This window comes from Rutilus rutilus (genome assembly GCF_951802725.1).
Source record: "Rutilus rutilus genome assembly, chromosome: 20".
In the NCBI taxonomy this organism is placed as follows: domain Eukaryota; kingdom Metazoa; phylum Chordata; class Actinopteri; order Cypriniformes; family Leuciscidae; genus Rutilus; species Rutilus rutilus.
Window position 1 is genome coordinate 9,211,042 of NC_140225.1, and position 27,457 is coordinate 9,238,498.

The window sequence follows — 27,457 nt, forward strand, 5'->3', positions numbered from 1 at the left end:
GAGCAAAGCCATTCATTATGATAGATCTAAAAAAAATAGACCCCATCTTACCTTACACATTGGTCTATAATACCAAAACGATATGTTTTAGTTTATCTACTCACAAAATATGGCTATTTCTAAAAGGCCATCAATGATTTTCATTTTTATTTTCCCCACAGAGTGTATAGTTAAGGTATTTATCAGCAGGTGCAAACAGGGCCATGTTAACCAGTCAAACCTGCTACACACCCACCACCCTCAAACCCAAACTGACACGAAAGCTTCTTAAGCATCTCCTCTAGCATGTCAAATTCTGTTTAAACAGAAGCGCAACACAACACGGCTCCACTCGTCATACCCAGCTGAAGTCTCATTGCCCCATAGTATAGTGTGAGCCAAGCGAGCTGGAGAGAATGAAGTGGAGTGTTCTTTCCTGACGTCAGCAACATCTCAGTGTCGTAAGTCTAGTGTAAATGTTTGCTCCCTGAGCATTCCCCAGCCTCCATGCACTCTTTCCACTGCGTTCTCGAAAAGACAGAACTTTTTCCCACCAAAACACGTCTCTCCAAAGACAAAATTTCAATGTGTATTTATTCAATGTGTAATTCCATCTCAAGTCGACACAAGTGCACACTAAACTTACACACACTGGTATTTTGCATGTCTTTTTGCACAATTCTAAAGCAGTTGACAAACATGTACAATCTATTGAATGGAAGCCATTTCTACCTCAGAGTTATAAAAAAGGTAACTGTGAATAAGTCACATTTCGAGATATAGCCACAATTACACTTTATTTTTTTTACTCTGACGTGGAAACAGGCTTCCAATAATGGAAGCATGCACATTTATGTATGTGCACAATAAAAATTCATTATCTATCAATTTATTAGCAAAAAACTTCTCATCTGTACCCCATCCCAAGAACTTTTCAACAAAATGTCATTGCACCAAAGTACATTCAACATTCATCAATCAGGAAAGTGCTATACTGCCATTCAATACAGTGCAAAATGAGTAATACAGAGTTGCTACAGTGATACAGCATGATGAGAGACCTCTGACTGATGTAAACTCTTCATACATACTCTCAAACATTCTGTGGTCTAAATATATAAGCAAAAGAAAAGCAATCAAGCAACATTTTTCTGGAGAAATTTTAGGCGACAAGTCCAATTTAAAGAAATCCCTGCATCACTATGGCATCTAACAGACCGTAACCAGGGTAGCACCATATTTCATTTTTGACAAGCTGCAAAAATGAGGAAATGAGGCTGCGCGGGATAGAAGTACAGTACAATTAATTATACTGTTGTTTAACAACATGCCAATTTGTTCAGCTGACGAAACATCTTTCCAGAAAAAAAAAAAAAGTTTTGAAAGTTATGTAATCTATGACCTTTATACAGTGCTATTGTAAAGACTGTAAGTCTATCCCTCAAAGCCTAATTTTTATACTGGTTAAATTCAATATAGTGTCTAACCTGGCAAAAGTTTATGGAATTGACAAAATTAATGACTAAACCCAAACAGGTTTTCCTAAATGCTGCCCCCTTTTCCAAGGGTCTCAAATGGTAACCCCGCCTCCTAACGGTTCTGATTGGTCTGATTTTTTTGTTTATAATACCCTATTTAAAAATGTGATTTCTGTCAGGTAGTAGACATTGTTTATTTTAGTCACTTACAGCAGCTTTAAATTAAGTGCATTACTGTCATAAATTTTTGCGAAATGTGATCAACAAAAAGCTACAAGTGCTACAATATAAGAATCTGCTTAACACAGTGATTATTATACAGAGAATAAATCATTACATAAGCTAATAGTGTGTTGTAGATGAGGGTCTTTAGAGAATTTAAGCATGTTCTCCATGTCTGCTCACATGTTTTATGTGTACAAAAATAGGGAGATAGAGTCCCTTGCCTATTGAACTTGACATAAAGCATGCACCATTTCATGTTTTTAGACTGTTCTCAGCACTTATGTCTATTAAGTGACTTAAGCAACATACAATATATACATTATATGTATTATTTCACCACGCAACACCTAAAATATAAACTTGGCAGGCCAGAGAAGAGCTGTTGAACTTAAGGTGTCATTACAACCAAGAAGCCCTCTTAGCAATGTCCTCTTACCAGCCCACATGATTTACTGTGACTCTCCCTCCAGTTATTCAGCCCACTTCAAGTCCTCACAGGTTATTATTGTAGACGGCATAATTTCACGTCATTTTTTAGTCTGGATGTCAGACTGTTTGAGTTAAAGACACTTATAATATGCTGACTGTTAGTCTCTTTTCTGCAGTGCTTGTTATATCAACCAACACTAATTGTTACACTTGTGATCGTCTCTTGTCAGTTGTCCTATGATCTACTACTCATATTAATGCACAAAATATTCTGAACTGGTGCAAGAACAAGTGTAACATCTGCATTCATTTGGGGTTGACTTTATGAATAATATGTCATACATTGCAAACAGGAACATGTTGACATGGCTGTGATTACCTTCATCCTTCATTGGCTAAGACTATAGCACCACCATGTGGTCTAGCAAATATTGCTATTCTTCAAACATAAAATGAATATGAATGGGAAAGGTCTTCACATACTTTAATAACCTCAATACTTTATCATACCCCAATATATGCATCTATAAATTTGGAATTAAAACCTTACACCAGGTTCATCTTATAAATAACAGTCCAGTTATGAAGTAAGCTCTAAAAGTACTGTTGCATTATAAGAGAAGGTCAATTAAAAATAATTATAATCATAAAAAAATCATAATTTCTATTGTAGACCAAAATGACGCTTTGATTTCAAGGCTAAATAAATCTGGATAAAGTCATGCTTTAAATTGTAATCAGGATCTAATTAAAATTTGTAAAGGGCTCCAAACTATTTTCTGCAGCCTCATATGGAAAAAGGCATCTCAATTTCTTTATCAGAAAGACAGGGAATGTGCAGAATTAATAGAATTCAATTCAATTCAATTTTAAATGTTATCTTTAAACATATCCTTTCTTATAAAAAATATATCCTGGAAAATAGCTATTAAAGCACAGGGCAGTCTAACTGGACTTCTATGCCATTTCATCTCAGATATTATTCTAGCTCAATTTATGTGTGACTCTCCTACAGTCCTGTATCGTCTGATTTTCTCATTAGCGGGAGCTTAAATTCAGACTAGATGTTTCTGACAGCTTTATATATATATACACACACATGTATACAAATACTTGAATTTACAAGTCAAATTAAATATTTTATTACTGCAGAGATGCTGCCAGTGATAACGGGTGAATAATGCAGCAGGGAAGTGAAAAGGCATCAGGCATCAAAGCATATCAAAGCAAAGCATTAAATAATAAAAAAATAAGACAAAAAATATATGAAACATGAAATGCATGAGTCAAAAATAAAAGGGGAAAATAGCATTCAATTTAGAGATCAGTTGGATTTTATTTGACTTTGGAACCACTTGTATGTAAATAGTATATTTACATCGGCAGTATGAACAATAAAATAAAATTTCTTATTTTGCGTCATACTGATTTTCAAAAACCTTTTTGCATATATCACTCATTTCCATCCATTGTTCAGTCTACAAATTAACTAGCGTAACAGTATTTAGGTTTTGAACCTTCTAACAAATACAGAATAGTCAAAAAAATAAAATAAAAAAATACTAAGACACAAAGTACAGGCCTTATAAGGGGAAAATAAATAATATATTCAAACCATTTAAATAAGCTTAAGCAGTAAATTAGTTTCCAGGGATCATATCTTTAATTCATTCAGTCTGTGGTCACTTATGTGCACATGCACCATCTTTTATAAATTAATCTGATAACTTAAATTTAAAAATCGCAAAACAAAACAATCTGTAAGGTATCTTTATACCTTTCTACAAAATTCATCATATCTACCACTTAAAAAATTCAAGTGTGCAAGTTCCTCCAAAATATCTATCAATGTGCAAACAGACATTACATGCATCTTCCTGAGTCTAGATCGACACGCCAAATAGGAAAATTAAAGCTCTGAATATAGTGCAATTACACATTAGCATAAAATACTCGCTCAATAAAAACAAAAAAACACTTTTTCTATCGTACGGTATGATAATACTAATTCATGAATATAGTTAAAGGCCTAAATGCCGTTACTATAATTAAGGGTCCCCCAGGTAAGTTAGGGATAGTTCACCCAAAAATTGTCATCATTTATTCCCTCTCATGTTGTTTTCAACATTTATGAGTTTTTTTGTAATATCTCATGTGTTCTACAGAATAAAAAACTCATAAAGGTTAGGAACGACCAAATTTTCATTTTTGGGTGAACTATCCCTTTAAGGGACACAATGTGAAATAGGCACCTAGACACTCCATCTGAGACACATCACAGGAACTATGCTTTGAGGTTAGACATGCTGGTCCCTCGCCATGACATGTTTAGGGTTAAGATGATGTATTCCCGACCTTATGTGCCCTGTGAAACTATGCTTCCAGACTCACGCCACCAGTAAGCGTGCGAGGCTCATGCTGATCGACACATTCCAGTTAGTGTAGGTGCTCTGCAATGAGAACATACTGCTGCCGCTCTCTCCATGTAAGGAATAAGCCATCATCCAGGCCACATACTGACTGGATGGCTGAGCTGTACCCTGATTCTGTCTGCACTGACCTCCATCTTTTGCCTTTCAGGTTCCAAGGTACTCTTTCACACATACATTCACAAACACTCTTCATCTATCATTAATCCAAGCCAGCTAACAGAGACGCCCAATGCACAGATATTTACTGTTAGCATACAATGCAAATACTAGCAATTTTGAACTGTTAAATGTTGTTATAGCTATATCTCAATGTATTCCCTTGATTTGATTTTGAGGGATTTTTGAATGCTAAGGCCACAATGTAAATGTGATGCTGAAATCAACCCAAGATAAAAGCTGAATAAACAACGCACATCAAAAACTATGATTCTAACTCTGCTACCGTCTTCAAGTCAATACAAAAACTTCTGCCCTGAATAAATCTCAAGTGCTGAAGATTTACATCCCAATACTATTTTAGACCTTTGGTGTGTGACATAAAGGTGCAGTGCTTGGTGGCTTGAATGTGTATGTACAAGTATTAAATGAAGCATAAAATCTGCAACAAACCTTCTTTGGTTATTGAATAAACATAAGAGAGATATCAATGTCTTCTGAGCAACATTCAACAAGCTCGTGAAAACAGATGAAAAATAGAACTGAAAAGAAATAAAAATGCAATTATATCAAACTGAATGAGCAGTGGAATGATAGTGACAGGTGATGTAATGTGCAAAAGAGAGGAAATGACCTCAGATCTCAGGAAATGACATCACTGCCAAGGTGTAAATTTACAGTACTATTAAAGTACTTTTTTTTGTTTGCATCTTATAGCTGAAGTGTGCAATTTCTGTGCCACAAAAGTAATGACTGATAATTCCTCCCCAAACTCACGCTATTGGTTGTGCTGATGGCATTATGTCCAGCCCAACAAGTCAGCTCAAACAAACAGTTTTTTTTTGTTCCAGTAGTGGCGCAGAAATGACTCACTCCACCTTTAAGAGGGGGCCTTTGGAGAACAAATGAACAAATTTCAAATTCATCTCTGAATTTACGGCGCACCGCACATGACATTTGATGGAAAAGTAAGATATCGTAGCCACCACCTATTAAATAGTTCCACTTTGTACTACTTTGTTGCCCCAATTTAACTAAAGCGAGGGAACGAATCAATAAACCATGGGAACAAATTAGTACAACATGGAAATCATTTACCCATAACAAGGGAAGAAAAGTTGGGAACTTTTTCATAATTCATATATATGAATACAGAGCGGAGGTCCGCACTGTTTTTAGCCTCACTCTGAATCTGAACATATTATTAGACCTGAAAAAGCTTCAATAGCTTCAGGATCTCTTCCATTTCCCTACACGGTAAGTCTAGTTTTGGAGTTTAGCTGCCTGCTCCTTCTCGACCTTCTCCTTGGCTTTCTCCTTCTCCACCAACTTCTCCTCCTTCTGCAGCATCACCATGATCTCTGCAACCTGGCTGGTGGAGATATCGACGTCCTCCTTATCGATCAGCTCTACCACCTAACATACACACACGCCAGATAAATGTCAGTCAAACTAAAATGCTGATTCAACCAAACAGGAAAAGAAGGAAAATCAATGAGTGACCAAAGAAGCCCCCATCTTGTTACCTTGAGGACATCGTCAATGTCTATCTTGCCATCCTTGTTTTCATCGAGTGCGTCTGCGATGCTGAGCAGCTTGTGTTCGGGAATACTCTGGATCTGCTTCATGACTGTAATTAGCTCGTTGATGCTTATTATATTCTCCCTGTAGGACAAGAACACACTGCATACAGGAAACGGTTGCTTGATAACACAGCGGGTAAGATGGTGGAGGATGAGTAAGTTCAATGATCAACCAATCGCATGCCAAGACAGCCGTGCAGGGTTCCCAGGAGAGACGATTGCGAGTGCTTTTGGAGTTGATACTAATCGTAATTAGAAATTGATTCTCGAATCTGTAAGAATTTTTCACTAAATCATTCAAGCCTTTTTTGTAGCTTCACAGAGGACTAAAATAAAGGCCTTAAAATAATTGATCCGTGTTTTACCTGCAGTACTGAGAACAATGAACAAGAGGAAGATTTCAGAGAACAATCGTAATCTCACAGCTGATTAAATCCATAATAACCAGCATTAACTAAATAAACAGGACTAGTAAAAGAAATGACAAGCAAACCGATGATGGATTAAAATATTCAATCAAATGAAATCACACTTTAGACCCCCTAAAATATTTAGTATTTGTTAAATAGGGATGCTCCGAAATTTCGGCTGCCGAAAATGATCGGCCGATAATGTTTTTTCCGGTACTATGTAGTAGCATACTTGTTTCTGTTTGGAATAGCCCTACTGTACTGTAAAGGTGATGATACACAGGGCAACTTTTTGAGCAATGTTGCTGGGCAATGTTGCCATCAACGGGCAACCAGATGAGACACAGGGCCCACGACCAATCTAAATTATCCAGATAGAAATATATTGCCCATCTTCAATGGGAAAGTGCCCAAGCAACAATCGCTCGGCAAGATTGCCCAGCAACATTGCTCAAAAAGTTGCCCTGTGTATCATCACCTTAACAGTGTAGTATAGCTGTGCTGGGCAACCCTGGTAAAATGACACTACCCTCGTTCACTGATGCGCTCCCTGCTACGCTTTGCTCACATGCTCTGATAATATATAATGGATAATATCATGGATAATTGGTCAAAAAATAAATCTGTTAAATCTGATTCTGTTGCATAGAACGGAATAAATAATAATATATTTTACTGTCAAATTTTAGTGTTACTTTAAAAAAAGTGTGGATTTTATTTGATTGGCTTGTATCTTTTAGTATCATTACAATTATTGAACTTTCAAATAATTTTCGGTTTCCGTCCAAGTGCATCCAGAATTTTCGGGTGTGGACCAGAATTTTCATTTCGGTGCATCCCTAGTGTTAATTTTTTTTTAATTCATTCTTTTGATGTGGAAACGAAACAGAAGGCGAGAGGTCACTCCTGTGCTTACCTTGGCAAGTCACTATGTTTCTCAAAGAACAATCTAAAAAACAACAAAAAATGATTTTTATTTGGACTGGGAACCCTTTTTTTGGTTCGTGTTTACAACCTTTAAGGTCATTCTTCCACCACCATTTTACTGTGTTGATTACAACTGCTCATCATGCATTACTGATGATGTAACGTGGATACTCCCATGCACTCACACACAAAAACCAAAATCGCCATTACCAAAGTCTCTTACCCAATTGGTGGTGTGGTGCTGCTGTCCATCTGTCCGTCTAACACCACCTTGTCCTTCTCCAGCTCAGTGATGATCTTATCCACTCTTCCAATCATTCGGTTGACTCGCTTTAACAGACGTTGACTTGCCTTAGACTCCTCCACCACTTTCTCCTGTCCTGTCTTGGATAGCTCTCGCTTTATCTCCTCAAGGTCCTGTAGAGAAACACAGTGGATCACACGTTTAAATGTTTACGACAGAAATGAAAATGAACCGTTTGTTAATGATAGTCTCTCTTGGATGGCACACCTCGCTGTACTCCTGCACATCATCCTTTAGTTCCTCCAGCTCCTCTTTCTCTTTGGTGAGGAGATTCTTCTGCTGCTTCAGTTTGGTGCAGGCGTCATTCAGCATGTCAATCTCCTCCTTAGTGATCTCCTCCCCCTGAAAAATGACACACGCAGTGTCCATCAATACTCACTCCTATGAACGCACACATTTACATACATGCACAGCAGTGTTGGGGAAACTTTGAATCAGTGATAGATTTTTGGTGAGAGTTAGGTACAAATGCCAGAAATTGTATAAAGTCTATAACAAATACTTTTAGGGATGAAATGTATATAAAATGGATGGAAATTCTTTGTAACTTTTTTTATTAATTAGCTAAAGCTATTTTTCCAAATAAAATAACTAAATAGTATCATTATCTATTCCAAAGCCTTGCTAAAATCACTGTGGGTTCGGCTCCCTATAGTCACCAATATTCAAGCTACACGGTAGTTTTACTACCCTTGTTTTATTAAATGATTATTTTATTAACTATTTGCCACTAAACCTATGAGGATTTTGATTAGATGGCATAGCACTAAATATATAATTTATACACAATAAATAATATAGATATATACAATTAACTGTATAAAAACGTTCTATATAACTGATTTGAATACATGATGATAAACAGCAGCATTTCATTTATGGTATGAACTGTGCACAAACTGATGCATATCTAAATGATGAATACTCTCACTATCGCATATATTCTTGCTGAGAACATTTGATTATTGCCTCAGCTTGCTTTGTCGTAAGACAACGCAATAACAAAATTGTCAATCTACACTGCTGCTTGATGGAATTTGGAGTTGGTAAGTTTTTAAGTCTTTAAAACAGTTGTCTAACATTATAAATGTATTTTCCTGTCACTGTATATGAATCCTTGCTGAATAAAAGTACATAAAAAAATCAAATCAAATAATAATAATAATTCTTACTGACCCCACACTTTTTAATGGTAGTGCAACTTGTTATTGGAAAAGCAACACTGGTTTGAAACCATTTGAACTACAGGTCACACTTTTGAAAAGTGTAGTAAAGTTACTCCCCAACACTGATGCAGAGACATAAGAGGATCAGTCAGAGGAAAGGAAGGTCTTCCATTCAGCAAAAGTGATTACAGAAAGGTCACTAAAACCAACTGAAACACATCGTAAGGCTTATGCAGTGGGCCTCTGAGCCACGTAAGACAAACAACCATTAGGATTTCTGCATCTTACATATGCACTGTCCTACAGGCTCACACATACTCATAAAGGAACAGAGAATTGGAGTGAAGTGGAAAGGAGGACGCAGGCATAACCACACAAGACTTCTGCTCTTTCAAATCACTGTATTCACGCAACAGTATGTGCATTTGATTTTTGTGCCTGTTATGCTGTAAATAACAAGCGTTACAAGAGTCTAAGCCTAACCCTAAACCAACAGTTCAGATTATGAAACTGTACATGAGGGAAAAGCACACAGTAAAGTGACTAGGAGAGCAGAGCGTCAGTGTGGTAGTCTCCAGATGGGGAGCAGTTCAGCATCTAACCTGAATGCGCAGATACCTCTGCCACTGCTCGAACTGGAGAAATAAACACGCAAAATAATACACAACACATAATAACAGAGAAAGAGCCATTCCTGTAACATGACAGCAAACAAACAACAAACACAGTCATAAGTAACACCAGAGAAGGTATGAAGGACAAATGCAGAGCTTAATATCACCGTCAGAATTATTGTCATGTAAACTGCAAGTAACGGCATTAAGTCCTGCCTTAACTTATTGCTCTGGAAAGTTGAAGTGCGTTAGCTGAAATCATTTAATATAAAAGACGTGGTTGGTCCTGCTAAACCATTTTTGGTATTGTAGTACAAAAAAAGTATATTAGCAGTTTTGGATGTTTCTGTTTTTCCCCATTCAAGCAGAATGGGGCTATATTTGGTATCTTGGTATCAAATAAGTTTATTTCCAAGATAGAAAATAGCTGACTGAAGGCATGTCCAAAAGGGCCATTGAGTGGACTGACTTGCATTAAAAGGGTTATAAAAATACTTTATAATAGCTTACATCACTCATATTAGCAAATATTATTTTATAATGGTTAACAGTGCATTAGTAAAGAACACTTTCCTTCAAATGTTTGGGGTCAGTAAGATTGTTTTAATGTTTTGGAAAGAAGTCAAAAATTGATCAAAAATACAGTCAAAAAAGTAATACTGTGAAATGTTCCAATTTAAAATGACTGTTTAAATATTTTTGTGGAAACTGATACATTTTTTCAGGATTCTTTGATGCATAAAGTTCAAAAGAACAGCATTTGTAACATTTTAAATGACTTTACCTGTCCCTTTTGAAAAATAAAATGCACCCTTTGCTGAATTTGAATATTAATTTCTTTCTTTTTTTAAATACTGACCCCCAAATTTTGAACAGTAGTGCACATTTACAAAGTTCATCATCACTGTTTTGTGTCAAGTTTTGTGTCTTAATAATGTTTCATAAAAGCTTTAACAACACATCTCCAAAGTTTAAGTAGATTTAAGAGAAGAAACTATCTTTGTGTCATTTTGTTACCTTAATACCCTCCAGCACTGGTGCAGTATCTCGTAGTGTTTCTGAATGGATGGCCACGTCCACGCTGGAAAGAGAATGTTCTGCATCCACCCGTCGTTTTGCTTCCAACTCCACCATCTCACCCTCCTGGAAACACATATGAACCTTTCATAAACATTTCAACTATACAACAGGTATCACTGCCAGACTGAGAGTGACTGTAATGACCTGTGCGGCCAGTTCCTTCACTTTCTCTGCAGCATCTGCCAGTCTCTCCAGCTCCCGCTCTCTGTTTTCCTCTCGGATGGCTGCCTCTTCCTGTAGCGTGGCCTCCAGCTTGGTCTTGTTATCCACTTTAGAAAAGTCCAGCTCTGCCACCTTCATCTGCGCTTCTTTAGCCTGTGAAAGCACACGTGACCAAACACACTCATTTTACCAGAAAAATCTGTATGTATATGACTATATTTTTCATGAACCTAACCTATATTTAAATGCAATTTTTGTATGTTCTGTATTGTCCAGCTGTACTGTGTGCATACCATAATCTCTGGCAGGTTCTGTAGTGTGGTTTTAAGTTGGTCTGCAGGGGACAATGTGTCTGGCAGGAACATGGCTCGGGACAGCAGCAGAAGAGATGTGGGGATGTGTTGATTGAGATGAAGCTCCAACCACTGTCATGATCGGAAATGTGAAATACATGATGAGAAGACGTATGACTGGGGAGTAATAATAACAGAGGGATGTGGAGCATGTGTTACCTGTTTAAGCTGCTCTCGAAGTCTCTCCTCCGTCACACCCAGAGCTCTCATCCCTCTCACACGACACGCTGACTGCAGCTCGTTCACATTCAGACTGTCCACTCCCTCATCTGCTATCAGCTGTCAATCACACATGTGCAAAGAAATCAGCTAGGAATAAACTGATATAGACATTCTAGCCAATATGATTGCTGATAATTGTTTTAATTTGCTTTGAACTCTTATACACCAAATACATAATGACACAAAAACCTAAGTACTTTAATGGTTTTAATTCCTTTTTGAAATTTCACAAATGTGGCCACTATGAGTAGTTGAATTTTTTTTTATGTATACACACTACTGTTTGAATTTTTTTTTAAAGAAATTAATACTTTTAAGCAGCAAGGATGCATTCAATTGATCAAAAGACACAGTTAAAACATTTATAATGTAACAAAAGATTTCTGTTTGAAAAAAATGCTTTACTTTTAAACTTTCTATTGATCAAACAATCATGAAAAATATTGTATCTCAGTTTCCACAAAAGCAGCACAACTGATTTCAAGGTTTATAATAATAGGAAGTGTTTCTTGAGCACCAATTCAGCATATTAGAATGATTTCTGAAGGATCATGTGACTCTGAAGACTGGAGTAATAATGCTAAAAATTCAGCTTTGCATCACATAAAATAAATCACATTTTAAAATAATATTAAAATACAAAACAGTTAAAATTGTAATAATATTTCACAATGTTACTGTTTTTACTGTATTTTTGATCAAAAAAAATGCAGCCTTGCTGACACAGGAGACGTCTTTTAAAAAAAAATTGGTAACACTTTAGTTTAGGATGCAATTCTCACTATTAACTAGTTGCTTGTTATCATGCATATTACTAGAATATTTGCTGTTTATTAGTACTTATAAAGCTCATATTAATGCCTTATTCTGCATAACCATATTCTACATCACTATTCCTATCCAATACCTAAACTTAACAACTACCTTACTATTAATGAACAGTAATTAGGAGTTTATTGAGGAAAAAGTCATAGTTACTAGTTAGTTAATAGTGAGAATTGGACATTAAACTAAAGTGAGACCAAAAAGTAAGGCTGAGTAAGGACAAGTTCTAACCTTGTCGTCTGCACGGATGGCTCTGAGTTTCATGATAAGCTGGAAGCGCAAGAAATTGTTGGTTCCAATGGACTGTAGCTCCAGCAGCTTGCACAAGGCCACCAGCTGCGGCCGTGTCAGATTATCTAAGGTCAGTTCATCCTCAAACAGCTTAGAGAAACGTATGATCTGCTCATTGCTGGGTCTCTCTCCAGAGTCTCGTATCTGGGTGGGAATAGGAAGGGGAAGAGAGAGCAAAATAAGTTCTCATTCATAGCACTTATGAGTATAGTCTCGTCTAAGAGCACTTTATGAGAATCACCACATGGTGGCAATACAGAGCTGAGTTTTGAATCACATGGAGAAGCAGCAGAGTTGTTTTTTAGGATGAGAGCTGAGCATGCGTGACCATCATCTACCTTCTGAAAGAAAGTGGAGAACTCCTCAGTTACATTGCCTTTAGCTGCTTTGTTTCTTAGTGCAATCTCCTCAATTGTATCCTGCAAGAACTTGGCCATCTCTAACTTCACTCTCAGCTCCTTTTTCAGTCTTTCCTCCTGCAAAACACACACACACACACACACACACACACACACACACACAGAGCATGAGAGCGAGATATTATATGATGATGTCACATAGGTTTGGCGTAAGAGGCATCACTAAGACAGAAATACAATTAAAGTTTTTACGGATTAAAACTCAAAAGGTCAGCATACCTTTATAGACTGTGTCTCAAAGGTGGAAGGCAACATGTTTGGGAAAAGCTTCACTGCAATAGGAAGCAGAAACTCCATAAATGGAACGATGATAAAGACCAAAAAGGGCACAAGCCGGAAGACATCTGCACACGTCCTCAGGAACTGCAATTAACATGAGACAGCAGTGATGTTAGCAAATGGCTGCTTAAGTGATGAAACGTAATTATTGATCAGAGATGATATGCCTAGCGTCTAGACCTAATAGTGAAGTAAAAACCCTAATGGTGCTTTTAAAAAATTATATAATATCAATCATTGTGTTAGAATACTAGATAAATACTAGAAAAAAAAAAAGTTTTTTAACATGACCGTGGTTATGTTTAGGTATGATTCACTCCTGCATTTAACAAAAAAGGTAAAAAATTGACAGATCTAAAACTTCATATAAAACAAAATAAAGAATCATGGACAAATCATGATGATACCACCAGAGACCAACAAAAGTCAGGCCATCATCCACTCTGTATGTCAAGAACTGACTTCATCCATCAAGCCATATCTAATAGTTGATGAAACATGATGAATTTAGAAAATGAGAGGTTAGATAACAAAGGAGCTTCAGCTTTATAAGAGGGGTCCCTGCTCTACTTATTCCACCTGTGTGTCAGCGGCCCTATAGGAAAGAATTTAAACCAGGCAGGCCTGAAAAGAGCCTTTGTGTTTGGCCCATTGACATGTATATCACCACAGACAGAGACAGAGAGCATGTGAGGGGGAAGAGAAGAGGAAAACAGGGAGGCCTGGAGTGTGAAATATTCAGGGAAAGAGTGAGTGAGGATGGAGAAAGAGAGTGAGGGCATTCCAAAGGAAGAGGCAGGGAGAGAGCAGGACAGAGGGCTTGGGAAGGGGGTTTGATGACTGACATCAAAAGCTGAAGGAACCCACGCTGTGCGAGGCCAGTTGTGAATAGGCAGGATTAAGGATGAAGCAGGTCAGAAGAATGGCGAGAGTGAGGTGAGACAGATGCTAGCTGAGGCCGAGGCATTAGCATACCTCACAATTCTAATGTTGACAGAGCACAAAATATAAAGAAAACTTCAGTAAGCTCTTGATAACAACTAACCATGACTACCTAAACACGAGTATTACACTAGCTGTGGATGTTTTAAGATCAAATGCTGTGGGAAAACTATCTACCAATGCTTTAGGAATGTGATAATATGATTTTAGCTTATTTTAAGTTTTTTTTAAGAAAACGTTAAAGGTGCTTGCCCGTGCAAAAGCTTGATGGTTTAACATTTATAGCCATAAATAATAGCATTTTAATTTTACATTTGCACTGTAAAATAATAATAATGGTTTCATAAATACACATTTTAAATTTTACATATTAAGTATAAAACAGTTTAACATTTTGATTAATAACTTAATTTAGTCGCATTAGCAGTTGTACTAGTAGTAAAAAATAATACATTAATTTTACAGTGCAATTATTATTATTATAGCCCTACAAACAAGAACAGCAAATCTGAAGCTTTAACACAACAACAAAAACACTTAATTTATACGTTACTAAGTATAAGCAATAATAGTGATACATTCGTTAAAATGGCCCCTTTTAGCTTGCAGCAAATGATTTCAAAATATTTTCCAGGGAACACTACGTTTTTGTAAGTGGTATTTCTATCTCTGTAGCTTCATATAACCATCACCAGAGCGAAACCAAACATAACTCCTTGATAATATTGCCATGGCTATGGAAAAATGATAGGGGTAATGTAATGGATTAATAATGTTGGGCATTAATATCCTAGCAACCCAAAGATAGACCGTTTGTTCGGAGAGTGAGAGACATTTCCAGTACATAGTGACTTAGAATGCAATAAAGGCTTCATACGGTTATAGATAGTCACTAGAGTGTCAATTTACAGCAGGCCGAGTCATGAGACCGTCTGAGAATTTTGAGGCTGGGAAGGTATTAGCACTGTGCTAACAGAGACGACGTGTAATAAAACATGTGATAGCTACAATCAGCTGTGTGCTTGAAAACTCAAATACAATACAGAAGAGCAGTAACATGGTCATTCAGAAATCATGATATACTGATTTAGTGCTCGAGAAACATTTCTTATTATTATCAATGTTGAAAACAGGTGTTAGGCTTAATATTTTTGTGGAAACTGTGATAATTTTTGATGAATAGAAGTTTAAAATAACAGCATTTATTTGAAATAGTAATCTTTTGTAACATTATTAACGCCTTTAGGGTCCATTCTGAATAATTGAATCGGTCCTTGCTGAAATAAAACAAATAAATGAAAATGGAACTGGCCCCAAACATTTGAATCGAATTGACCCGGCAGTACAGACTATGTTTTTTTCTTAAAATGTGAGCTTCTCTGCTTGTCGTGTAAAAACATTATCCATGTTGCCATGACTAATAGGGTGATCTGAGTAGTTTCTCACTGGCCCAAGTCAAAGTCCTTAATAGGTTTATTTTTTCACCTATTTTATTGTTCGCCAGGTTGAAATTTTAAGTTTGATAGCTCAATAAAGGTAATAGCACCTAATGAACATAAAACTAATGCACATGGGCCTCAAATAACCTCACTTTTACTTATGTCCTAGGGACAACATATCTCCGGGGGGCATCGCTTTACTGGAGTCAACCTGGGCTAGTGGCCAACTAGGTGCCAAAGTGAGCTGTATTGATCTATCAATCATTAAACTACACAGAAAGGGAGAGATAAAGAATAGGAAGGCATGATAGAAAACCACACCTATCTTATGTAACTATGTAAGTTAAAATAACAAAAGTAGAGCTCTTCTAAATCGGCACTTACAAGTAACAACTAGAGGGACCGGGACGTCTGCAGGGTTATAAAATGCTGGTTGAATTTTTTGAATGGATGGATGGTTGAAAATTTGGATGGATGGATGGTTGAATTTTTGGATAAAATAATTTTTTGGATGGATGAATGGTTGAATTTTCTGGATAGATGGATGGTTAACATTTTTGGATGGATGGTTGCATTTTTTTTAATGAATGGATAGGATTAAATATATCTATAACTAAATCTAAATATTATTTAATTTTGTTTAAAAGTGATGTTAAATTGGACCCAAAAGGATCATCTTATAGGCATAGTTCACCCAAAAATAAAAAAATCTGTCATCATTTACTCACCCATATGTTTTGATCAAATTTGCTAAAAACATTTACATTTACATACTAACATTTTCTGAAGAGACTCAATCGCTTTATATGATGAACAGATTGAAATTAGGTTTTTATTCACATACAAACATTGATCACAGAACATAAACAGAAGCTCAGCCAAACTTGCTTGAGCACGAGAACAAACCTTATTGTTTCTTGCTGAAGCTCAAACTTGCTGCATAGCATGAGAATGAACCTCAATGGTTCTGTTCTTGTACGTCAAGTGAACATGCTTGAGCTTCCGTTTACCACAACTGTTGATGTTTATATGTGAATAAAAGCCTAAATTAAATCCGTTCAGAGTATTAAACGATTATGTCTCTTCAGAAAATTTGGGCAAAACCATTCAAATCATATGAATTAGTTTTACAATCTCTTCATGAACTTTTTGAAATGTCAAAGTGGTAGTTGCGTAGCTGTCAATGGAAGGACAGAAACCAAAGTCTTACAGGTTTGGAAAGACATGAGGGTGAGTAAATGATGACAGAATATTTTTTATTTTTGGGTGAACTAACCCTTTAAAGGGTCCAGGAATCCCAGAAGTCATGTGAGCTGGTTAGAATGTATTCAGTTTCCACTTGCCTTCTGACTTACAGAGTAATCTCTAATGACTTTTCCCTGAAGACTCAGCAGGGCACTAATTTAAATCATTCAGCTATAGAAGAGATCCAGGCAGGCTTTATAGGACTGGGATTAAACTACGGAAGAATTCTAATCTTCAACTCCAAATCCTACTATATACGACTTAATTACATTACACTGGGTTAAAACCATAGGGCAATGACAGACAAACAAACCATTTAAATTACACCATGAAACTGGCAGGTCAAAGACAGTTATACAATTTGAGTTTCCTTGTATTTTCTATAAAAAAATTATAGATCCAAATTTGAAATGTGTTCAACAGAGTTCAACTTTGTCTAATGTTCCAATCTGATTGGCTAGCTGCTACGCAACTTCCAGGAGTCAGGGTACAGTTATTATCTAATACGTACTGGCACGGAGGGAGACTGATTGGGAAGGTGCATCCTATCAGCCTATCATCCTATCAGAAGAAGATCCTATCAACTCAGTCATCCAATGGCTATCTTTCAGACACTCTAGGACAGGGTTTTTCCACACTTTTTGAGGCCAAGGACACCCAAATATAAGGATTCCTTTGTGAAAGACCCCACTCCTAAAATATGAAATGTAACTATAAATACCAGAAATAGCAGATAGAAAAATAGTTAACGTGACATAAATACCAAATAAATGTTACAAAATTTTCTCTTTCTGTTTTTTCTGAATTCTTTTTTAACTTTTTTTTTTTTAATTGAAATTTTATTTCTGTGAATTGATGCTACTAAATTGCACACTAGAATCAGTGCCAACCCCTTAAAAAGCCTTATTTAATTTTGTATATACCTGTCTCCTCTCTCGGCGTGACAGAATGTGTCCGTTCAGCACCCTCCAGAGCATCCGCACAGAGATGGTCGTGTCTATCCACAACAAGCGGAACCCGTGATAATAGTGCTTCACTTCATCAATCACGCGTTGACGTATTGTCCGTCGCACAGGTCCTGCATCCACTGTCGGACTGTACACCGGTCCTCCCTCTTCAAGCTTTTTATTGCGATCTTTCAGTGTACGCAAAGAACGCTCTACCTTTGAATCATCATGGAGACGGCCTGTAGTGTGTACCCACCGGACTGGGGTATTCTGTGGCCAGGCTAGCGTCCTGGGATATGTGGAGTGGGTGTGCACAGGCAGGGCAGGGTCAGGTACGAAGATGGCGCAGTAAAGGCGAGGTGACCTGGACAAGCGCTGCTGAAGTGCTGATGAATTGTCAAGGTACAGGACAGATGAGGCATGAGGCCACATGCTGCCTCCAAGAACACCATGACTGCTGAAAACAGACATCATTCATCAGTCTACAATCTTTCAATAAAGACCCAATTTGAAAGAATCAAAATGAAAACAGTACAATATATTTAATATTGATTATATAAAAGAGTTCAATAAACAACATTTTAGGCACAACATTTTCTGTTTTGTTTATTGAATGATTCAATGACTGAATGAATCAGCCATTTGAACTAATCGTGACTCAATTACTTGACTTGCCGCCACCTCCAAACGGATTTAGTTTCTTATTTAAAGTAGGCTATCATTTAATTTTTTTTTTTAAATCATTACATAACGAAATACATTTTTTTTATTACATGTATATTTTAAATATTTCATTTTTTAAATCTTTTTTCTTAATTATGACATTATAACTTCATATGATGTTATTGACCCAATGTTCATTTCCATTTACCTGTTTGTGGCTAACCGCAGTGCAGTGCAGTTAAAGCATATGCCTTCTGACAACTTTCCTGAAAGAGAGTAAGAGACAAGAAAAAACATCAGATATCATAAATATATCACACAGTACACATATGAGACTACTATAAGGATGGACCCACAAAGTTATGTTACATAGCTCCAAGAACATCATGCCCAAACATCTAAAGGTACAAACCAGTGTCCTAAGCTTGCTCTTGTAATGCATTTGGGTGTTTATACATGGTAAGATGATATGATAACATAAGAGGGTCATAAAGAGTGCTAGAGGATACATGCCAGCACAGGATCATGGAAAAGGACAGAGTAAATACTTGGTCTCATGCCACTTCTGCAAGCAGAGCCAGGGAAAAAAAATTCACCTCTGCCAATCAAAAGGTCGGACACACAAAAGAAGGTGTGTAAGGTCCCAGGTGTGATTGTATCAGAAAAAGAGCAATGGAGGAACTTATGCAAAATACTTTACATCAACAAACCTTAATTTTTAAACCAAACTTTTTAATTCCAGGAACCAATAAACTTGAGATTTCAATTTATTTTCTTAATATTTAAGAAAATGTTATAAAGACAACAAAATTGCATTTAAGTGTTTCCAAAATGTAATAACTGGCATTGTACTAAAGCAAATTATCGTTGGAAAACATTAACTTAAGTTAAGAGTGTAGCCTATCTGTAGCCTAGCCTATCAGCCTATCTATGAAACTATATTTCCAAAACTATATGCATATTTGTTGTTTACCCTCACTGTTAAAAACCACATCTTTAGACAGATAAAAAAAAAACTGCAATTGATCAATTAATCAGTTTTTTTAAAAGCAGAATTAAATGTATTGTTAAATATCTAATAGATCTTAAATCTAATCTTAACAAACATTAGCTAGGACGGCCCTAAAATACATTTTGTAAAAAAAAGAAGAAGAAAATCTTTCACATTTTTGCCGACCCCCTGAAACCCCCTTGCTTTATTAATTCCTAAATAGCTAATATTTTTACTCTTCAATCTTTATTGATCTAATGTTGTTATGTTATGGAATGTGCAGCGACAAAATATATTACTTGGTCTTGCTGTTAAGCTATAAGAGCACCAGCCTATGCTTGAATATTACTCATTTAAAATTATTTTATCCAGCTATTGAAAACACCATCTCAATACAGGTTACATCAGGATACAGACCTCACGCAAAAACACTGCATTCACTAGAATCACTACAGTGAAGAGTTTACATAGCTCACTTTTTTTTTTTTCTTGGATGGATGCTTGTTATATAAACCACACAATCAGCTGTTCAAGAGTCGCATTTCACGGGTTATGACCTTCACAAGCAAGCTCGACATATGTGACAAAGTAGGATACCCGAGGATGACCGAGCAGATTTAAGTCTAACTCAAGATAAAGTTAGTAACAGCTCTTCAGCAGGAGAAAAGAGGGTAAAGTCTGAATATCCAATATGAGGAAACCACCGAACTTGAGGTGAAGGGAATTGCATTGTGGAAGTGGATTGCAAGAAAATAGTACCAAATCCATATGCAAAAGTGCTATATTTTTGTTTATAGTTAAATCTATAATAATCAAATATCTCATTATTCAACCCACTGTTCCTTTTTAACAAACCCATTTTCTGTTGAAAGCATGTGTTCACCTGAGAAACAAAGTAGAATATGACTCTCCTGTATCAAAACTTGGATGTGCCAAGATGAGCCATCAGATCAAGATCACATTTCAACCTAAACAACTTTTACTATACCAAGAAATCAGAATTAAATATGTCTATTCAAAGACCTAAACCAGATAAACCTCCTGATATTGTGTCATTATCATACTTCATCCTATCCCAGTTTTAAAAGCAGAGATATTGGGTTGAGTTTTTCGAACCGTGTCAGCCAGGTGTGTTGCGCTAGGTTTGATGTGAGTGATGCAAAACGGCATTAGTTCTTGCATGTCTCCAAGAGTCATGTGTAAAGTTCAAATATGTGGAAGTTCAAATGACATTTGATAGATTTAACATTCTTGGATGAACCTCTTTAAAAAGGAAAAGTGAAGGAGTGGACTATAGCTTCAGGATGTCCTTCTACTTACAGTAAATATAGCTTCAGGAAACTCCCTTATCTGGAGTAAGCCAGTAAAGCTATTCTCACCCAATCTGTCTGTATCCCACACATGCACATAAGCATACTGTTTCCCTTTCCCTGAAGTACAGCAATTTATCAAATCTGACTTCCTCTTGAACCATTTCCCTCATGCAATCTCTACTACATATACTTAACAGTCTCATGATTCTCGGACTTATCCAATCAGAGACAAAGGAGGAGGCCAGACTTCATAATTAATCCATTCTCATCCCACTTACCTTTAGTACTATGGCATAGGACCTTTGTTCCAATGCCCCGGTGAAGCCTAATCTCTGTCTTGCTTGCCACAATGTTTGTTGCACATGTAAGACCCTTGGCCAAGTTCCCCCGGTGCAACCTAATCCTATTGAAGCCAGGATGTTCACATTGAAGAATAAATGCTTTCGGTCTACTTTCTCTCTCTATATTTAGCTCTATAAGATTTCTGGCCTCACATCTCAAGGTCAGTCAACTTCTGACTGAAGGCCTGAGATCTCTATCCGCTTGTTAGTCTTCTTGTATTTGCATGTAGACAACTAAGTTCTCTGAATAGTATGCTCTTAAAGATGAAGGTTTCAAATCAGAGATTTCACAGTGAGGCCATAAAAGAACCGTTCTTAAAATAATTTTAATAATCTAAAGAACACTTTTTCCACTATAAAGAACCTTTATTTATAAGAGTGTAGAATAGAATAGAACAGAATAGAATAAAGTCAAAGAATCAAGGGACTGTACATTTAAAATCAAACACGGCCTGCATATAATGATGACGTTGAAGGAACCTGAACTTGGAGAGCTGTAAAGGATCATGGGTGTTGACTAAGTTCCTTTAAGGGTGGAGAAAAAAAAAAAACAACTTCGTGGTCACAAATCGTCCTTTCTGTTATAGGTATTAGAAACTACACAAGCACAACAGATCCAGGGTGTGTCTAGGATTGAGTTGAAGAAAGAGTCGTCATATAAGGGTAGGTCTACAAAATGATTTTATTCCGAAAACTGCTTCAAATATTCAGATATGTCTTTTAAGTAACAGATTGGCTGATCTTATGGATAGGAGTAGTTGGTTTAAATGTACAGGGTGTCGTTTTTTTATGTCAAAATGCTTTCCACTATCCTAGCTTAATGTGTAAAGTCAGCTAATAAGCAATTCATATAGACTGACTTTCCTAAAGAATGTAAACAATGTTCAAGCAATCCAACCAAGGTGTTCCATAATGCTATCCGTTAACATTCCCATTCGTTTCAACAGCAGAAAACACATCCTGCATGCTGACATATTGGCACATGGGCAATTAATTCTGGGCACAACATCTGGGGCCGTATTCACAAAGAATTTTAAGGCTAAAAGTAGCTCCTAACTGGCGAATTTAGGAGCAACTCCTAAAAATAATGGGCGTGTCTCTCGTAACTTTAGGACTCCTAATTTTTTTGACTAAGAGTAATTCACAAAGCATTTTAGCCCTAAAAGTAGCACCTAAGCCTGGGACAGCTTAAAAGAAGTCGAGAGGACTCCTAACTCACTAAGACCGATTCACAAACCGCTTTTTGTGGCATTTCACGTTGCGATGTTTTGAAATGCGTACGCGGCGGCTACAGGAGCTTCCAATCGCGAGGGAACAATTTTGCATTGTAGGCATAACTAGGGATGCAATAACGCCACCAACAACAACCAAAACTAGGCTACTCATTCATTGCATGTAAACTCATTGTAACGTTTGATTGTGAATCAAATTAAAATGTTCTTCTCTTTGCAAACATAGGCAGAGGCATATAGTGACAGATTAATTCAATAATGTTGCAAAGATATTGCATCAATCCATATGTTTCATTAGGCTACTAGGCTATTTGTTTTTCCTTACTCTTTATTCATTTAGGCTATTTATTCAGTTATTCATCATCTTCCGTCCTTCGCACTACTTGTGTAGCGCACGCATTCTCAGACCTGTCACCTGTCAATCATCATCGTAGGGGAGGGGTTTGGAATCATTCCCGCGTTACAATCATCAGCCAATCAAGGTGGTCACTTCAGTCCAGCTCGTGCATGAGTAATGACGTCATCCATAGCAACAAAGACTCACTCTTAGTTTAGGAGTTGTCATTTTTCTTTACTAAGAGTAGGTCTGAAAGGCGTTGTGAATAACTTTTAAGAGAAAACTCCTAGCTAAAATCTTTTAGTGCGATTTAGGAGTACTCCTAGTGGTAAGATAAAATGCTTTGTGAATACGGCCCCTGAGCTGTAAATGCCATGATGTGACTAATCACTCTGGGGCCACAGAAAAACTACATCTTCACATGCTCAACAAGAACACGCTATACAGCGCTAAACCCTTTACTAGTGAAAAATATTTATAAAACATAATGAATATAATTATGGGGGGGCTCAGGGGGCTGTCTATCCCGTATGAAATCATCTCACTGATAGAGTCTGACTCCGTCAGAATTCAGGGCTGTAGTTTTGTGAGAAGGTCTTATCAGAAGCAGCAGTGCCTTTGAGAGTGTGATAAAACAGCTAGAGTGGAGGGTACCGAGTCCTACAGATATACTTCATTTATGTCTGGAAACAAGTGCATAATCATAATCTCTATGCAAATGAACAAACTTACAGTGATGGTTGTTTCAGTCCATTGATTCCCTGACCCTATATGTAATAGGACAGTCAACTCATTCAACAGAAGCGCACGAACTCTATAGACTGCTGTTCGCATCAGGTGTCCTTCTCTCTTGTGTTTGTTGTGTGTGACAAGTCACAGTCTGTGCTGGTACATTTAACCAGCTTGGTAGAAGCCGCCTGTGGATTGAGCTAGTGTCCTGATAAGAAAACCCCGTCTCTGGCAAGAGACAATGTAGGTTAAGACTTCATTGCAAATGTATCTCTGAGTTAACTCTTCTTTGACTGTTAACATTGATACAAGTTGCAACTTGAACAAAATATTCAAACTTTTCTGCCAATTTAAAAATATATATTTTGTTCCTAAACAGTGTTGTCATGCTTATTGGCAGGTTGAGGTTTTTTTTTTTTTCAAACCAAAGGCTCAATGTTATGAAAGTTATTCAGCATTCGTTTACCTAACAATGCACATCCAGATGAGACCTCTACTTTATAGGCTGTCATGCAAAGCTGTAGTTAATCATTTGTCAGACCACACTGCTGCAGGCTAGCTAATACAAAAAGTCCACACATGGGAGTTACTGAGGTTTCTCAGGAAGCACTTCAAGTATATTTCGAAATCAATTACAGATTGTGGTAGCAACGCTGTGGTTGGGAAAATAAGCAAAAGAGCATTGGCTTTATTTCATTTAGACAAGGCATAACGCTGACTAAAAGTATTATTATTGGATATATTATCAGGGAAATTACAAATGATGGATTATGAAACCTGAACAACTAAACAACACTTTGCAATTTGGTTCAACCACATAAAAAAACCCAGATTGTATTCTTCTGATTCACTATTAGAGTGTTTACTCTCTGTGGAAAGAAAAACAGCATTATTTCCCTGAAACTAGTGATGGTTTCTTTGTGTGTGTGTGTGTGTGTGTGTGTGTGTGTGTGTGTGTGTGTGTGTGTGTGTCTGTTTTTAACCAAATTGTTAACATTGATTTCTTATGGACTGACTTATATTCTTCGTTCACTGACACCTCTCCATTTTGAAGTGTGTCTTTAAAACATAAGAACCTGTCACCAAGTAGATATAATGCAGGCCAGAGAGCTCCAAAAAGGGAGGAGAACTCTAAAAAGTGCAGAGGAACTACAAAAGGAGGTTGGACAGTAAGTAATAGGGGTAGGGCAACACAATCTAATGGCAGTTCATATTTATTTTAAGTATTGCCAAATTGGTGGTGAATTTGCATGATCTCATTTGTATGCTTTCATATGATCTGCTAACGGCTACGTTTAGGAGTGGACCTTTTGTTTCTAAACATTTTTAGTTTTAATTCTCAAATTAAAACTTGAGTTTCCGATGAAAAGTTTTCATTCGAAATCACATCGTACAAATTCATTTTTTTTTTATATATTTTTTTTATTGTGTGACTCTATAGCCCCTTTCACACATAGTCTTTACTGGTAAATTAGTAAATTATAATTTAGAAATCATGAGTAAACAGGACCTTTTCAAAAATGCAGGTAAACCTGTTCAATGTTACAAGAGAAGTTGTAACATTACCAGTTAATTACCCGTGTAATGCTGTGTTTGAACAAAGAATAGAATCACAGGTATGAGCATGTACTGGGTCAGAACGCGCTAACATAAGAAGTCTGCTTTGGGCCAATCATAAAGCTCTGTCTGAGCTGTTTACAGTAAGCTTCACTGCTATTAATTGTTTAATTTGTCTTGCATCCGAGACCCTGCCTTCTTTTCAATTCATCAGCACAGTTCTGCAGTTACTATTGCGTACTACAGTAACTGCAGTACTATAACTATTATGTCTCTCGTGTGTTACGAGAAAAACACATTCTGTATGATCATCCTCTTCCGCCTGTCACTAAAAAGTAAAAAGAACAATGTTGTCAAATTGAACAAATAATGAAACCAAAGCACTTCTCCTCATCCGAGTGGATGAAGAAAACAACACAGCATTTAAAGGTAATTTCAAAGATTTGACATCTAAGAGTCTACCGGTATTTTGGATCCATTTAGAATGGTATCTTACCCGTATAAGATGTTGCTTGTGAACAGCACATTTGTGTATTTATTGGTAAAAGTCAATATGGTAGTTCTATAGTAATTTACCATGTTTAATGTGTGAAAGGGGCTTATGACTCACTAATATAATATTATCACATTGTTATGCCTGGTCCACTGAATGAATCTTTCATGTGAACAGAAAGATTGAATCAAAATATTCCCACCAATTTTAGTAACCAGTGCAATCAATGTATAGGACAAAGGCAGTATTGTCAAGCTAACGGACAGATGTCATTATATGAAAGATGCTTTACTATGACAGGTCTATAATAAGGAAGCAGTCATTGCAGTCTGCGCCAAACGGAAAAGCAGTCTGTCCTCAAATAACCTCCAGGAGCACACAAGGCTACAAGCTCCTGTTCTCCTGAGCAAAATATATGGCTCTAAAATTATATACAGCCGCATTATACACATAAATGACGACGATATAAAGCACGTTTATGAGCATTAAATTATATTTCTTCTTTCTGTTGATCGCACTGACGTTCTCAGACAGGAGCGCCCGTCTGGCTACACCTGCAGACAACATACCGATGTTCATAACTATAATTCAGTGTCTGATTTAAAAAAGGCGCTCCATAATAAAAGTGTGGAAACGACTCGCGTGTAGACCATAACAATGAGCAGACAAACCAACCACCGGTCAACAACGGTTGCAGCACTGTTATTTTCCAGAAATTACTTACAGTAACAGAGCATGAACACACAAAGCGCAAGCACGTGTGACACCGACACATACGCACTATGTTACAGTGAGCCTCCATTATCTGTGCCTGTACAACCAATGTACTGGACGCATCCCATGAAAACGTTTAAGTTGGAGGGTTCTCGGTGATTATGACTGCCTCAATCTGTGAGGCTAGTTTAGCTGGTTAGCTAATCACTTAAGCCTCTCACTTCACCAGTCGTTCAATAATCGTATGTGCCAGGTTTGAAAGCTAAGTGGCTAGGTCATGAACTTTCTGACTTCAGTGTTAGGATGGAAATCTTTTCATACATGATATTTGCAGTGAACATGAAATGGCTGGAAATATACGGAATGAATGAATAACAGTAAATAAATCAGGAGAATGTTAGACACGAGGCCTATATAAATAAAACAAAACCGGTTAACGTTACTGTCTGTACGCCTGTTATCAGTTCTGCGTGACGCACATTTGACAGTTCATGAGGCTATCTGCGTTTTTCTAAATAAAAAGGCAGATAGAATTACAATTATCCGTTCAAATCGTGTTCAAAACAATACAATTAACCACATACTGATCGCTCTCCTGTATTAAAAAAAAATTGTATTACCTTTTCTGAATTCGTTCTTTAATGACCTAGATGTTTTCATCAACGGAGTCCGAGACCTGGTGAGCAAAATCGATGCCATTCTGTTCCCGTCTGTATGGATGAAAAGGCGCTGAGTGGACGTGAAGAGATAATACGATGACGGTTTATGAACTATCCACAGAAGTCATAGTCCCAAGCTCTTGGCTCATGTCCTTGTGCCCTCCTCGGTGATTCAAGCGATGAGTTTGCAAGCGCTCGGCATTTGCTTCCGTGTTCCTGTGGCTCGTGCTCGGCCAGCAGGGGGCGCGGTGCAGTTGTTGTCTATGAAGGTGGGGTGACAGGACTGACCGAGAAGAAACGATGAAAGCGAGCGGGGACATCACGGCAAATCATACGCCTGGAAGAAATAGACTCATAAAACTCAAAATGAAATGACCAACAATGCACGTTGTTTAGAGTTCAGATATCTGTAAAAAGCTACGTTTGGGGAAATGATGTAGCTTTATATTAATCCTAACTGCACTGCCAATGAGCCTGTGTAGCCTACAAGCAATGCGACTTGTTTACTATACAGATTTTTT

General features: G+C 37.1%; 1 protein-coding gene across 6 annotated transcripts; it reads right to left on the bottom strand.

Annotated features, from left to right (window-relative positions):
- Positions 1 to 3,422: 3,422 nt before the first annotated feature.
- letm1 (leucine zipper-EF-hand containing transmembrane protein 1) lies at positions 3,423 to 27,174 on the bottom strand. Of its 6 annotated transcripts, none has more exons than XM_084391609.1 (15): positions 26,898 to 27,174; positions 18,779 to 18,836; positions 17,884 to 18,361; positions 13,275 to 13,418; positions 12,975 to 13,112; positions 12,577 to 12,780; positions 11,458 to 11,577; positions 11,239 to 11,370; positions 10,928 to 11,098; positions 10,721 to 10,846; positions 8,131 to 8,265; positions 7,843 to 8,036; positions 7,609 to 7,641; positions 6,226 to 6,364; positions 3,423 to 6,115 (listed from the first exon to the last, which is right to left on the bottom strand). In XM_084391609.1, exons 1-15 carry the CDS (start codon positions 26,974 to 26,976, stop codon positions 5,963 to 5,965), a joined length of 2,304 nt encoding a protein of 767 aa, XP_084247735.1. In that variant the 5' UTR covers positions 26,977 to 27,174; the 3' UTR covers positions 3,423 to 5,962. The 6 variants fall into 6 exon arrangements, with proteins under 6 accessions (XP_084247735.1, XP_084247733.1, XP_084247734.1 ...); XM_084391607.1 differs by having other exon boundaries at positions 6,226 to 6,382; XM_084391608.1 differs by having other exon boundaries at positions 17,884 to 18,364.
- Between the last annotated feature and the right edge of the window lie 283 nt (positions 27,175 to 27,457).

Excerpts from the sequence above, each read along its gene's own strand:
- letm1 (XM_084391606.1), bottom strand. The coding sequence starts at position 26,976 with ATGGCATCGATTTTGCTCACCAGGTCTCGGACTCCGTTGATGAAAACA. Across the intron at positions 8,037-8,130 it reads ATGTGCAGGAGTACAGCGAG|GACCTTGAGGAGATAAAGCG; the intron begins GTGTGCCATCCA and ends GTTTCTCTACAG. Across the intron at positions 6,116-6,225 it reads ACATTGACGATGTCCTCAAG|GTGGTAGAGCTGATCGATAA; the intron begins GTAACAAGATGG and ends TGTGTATGTTAG.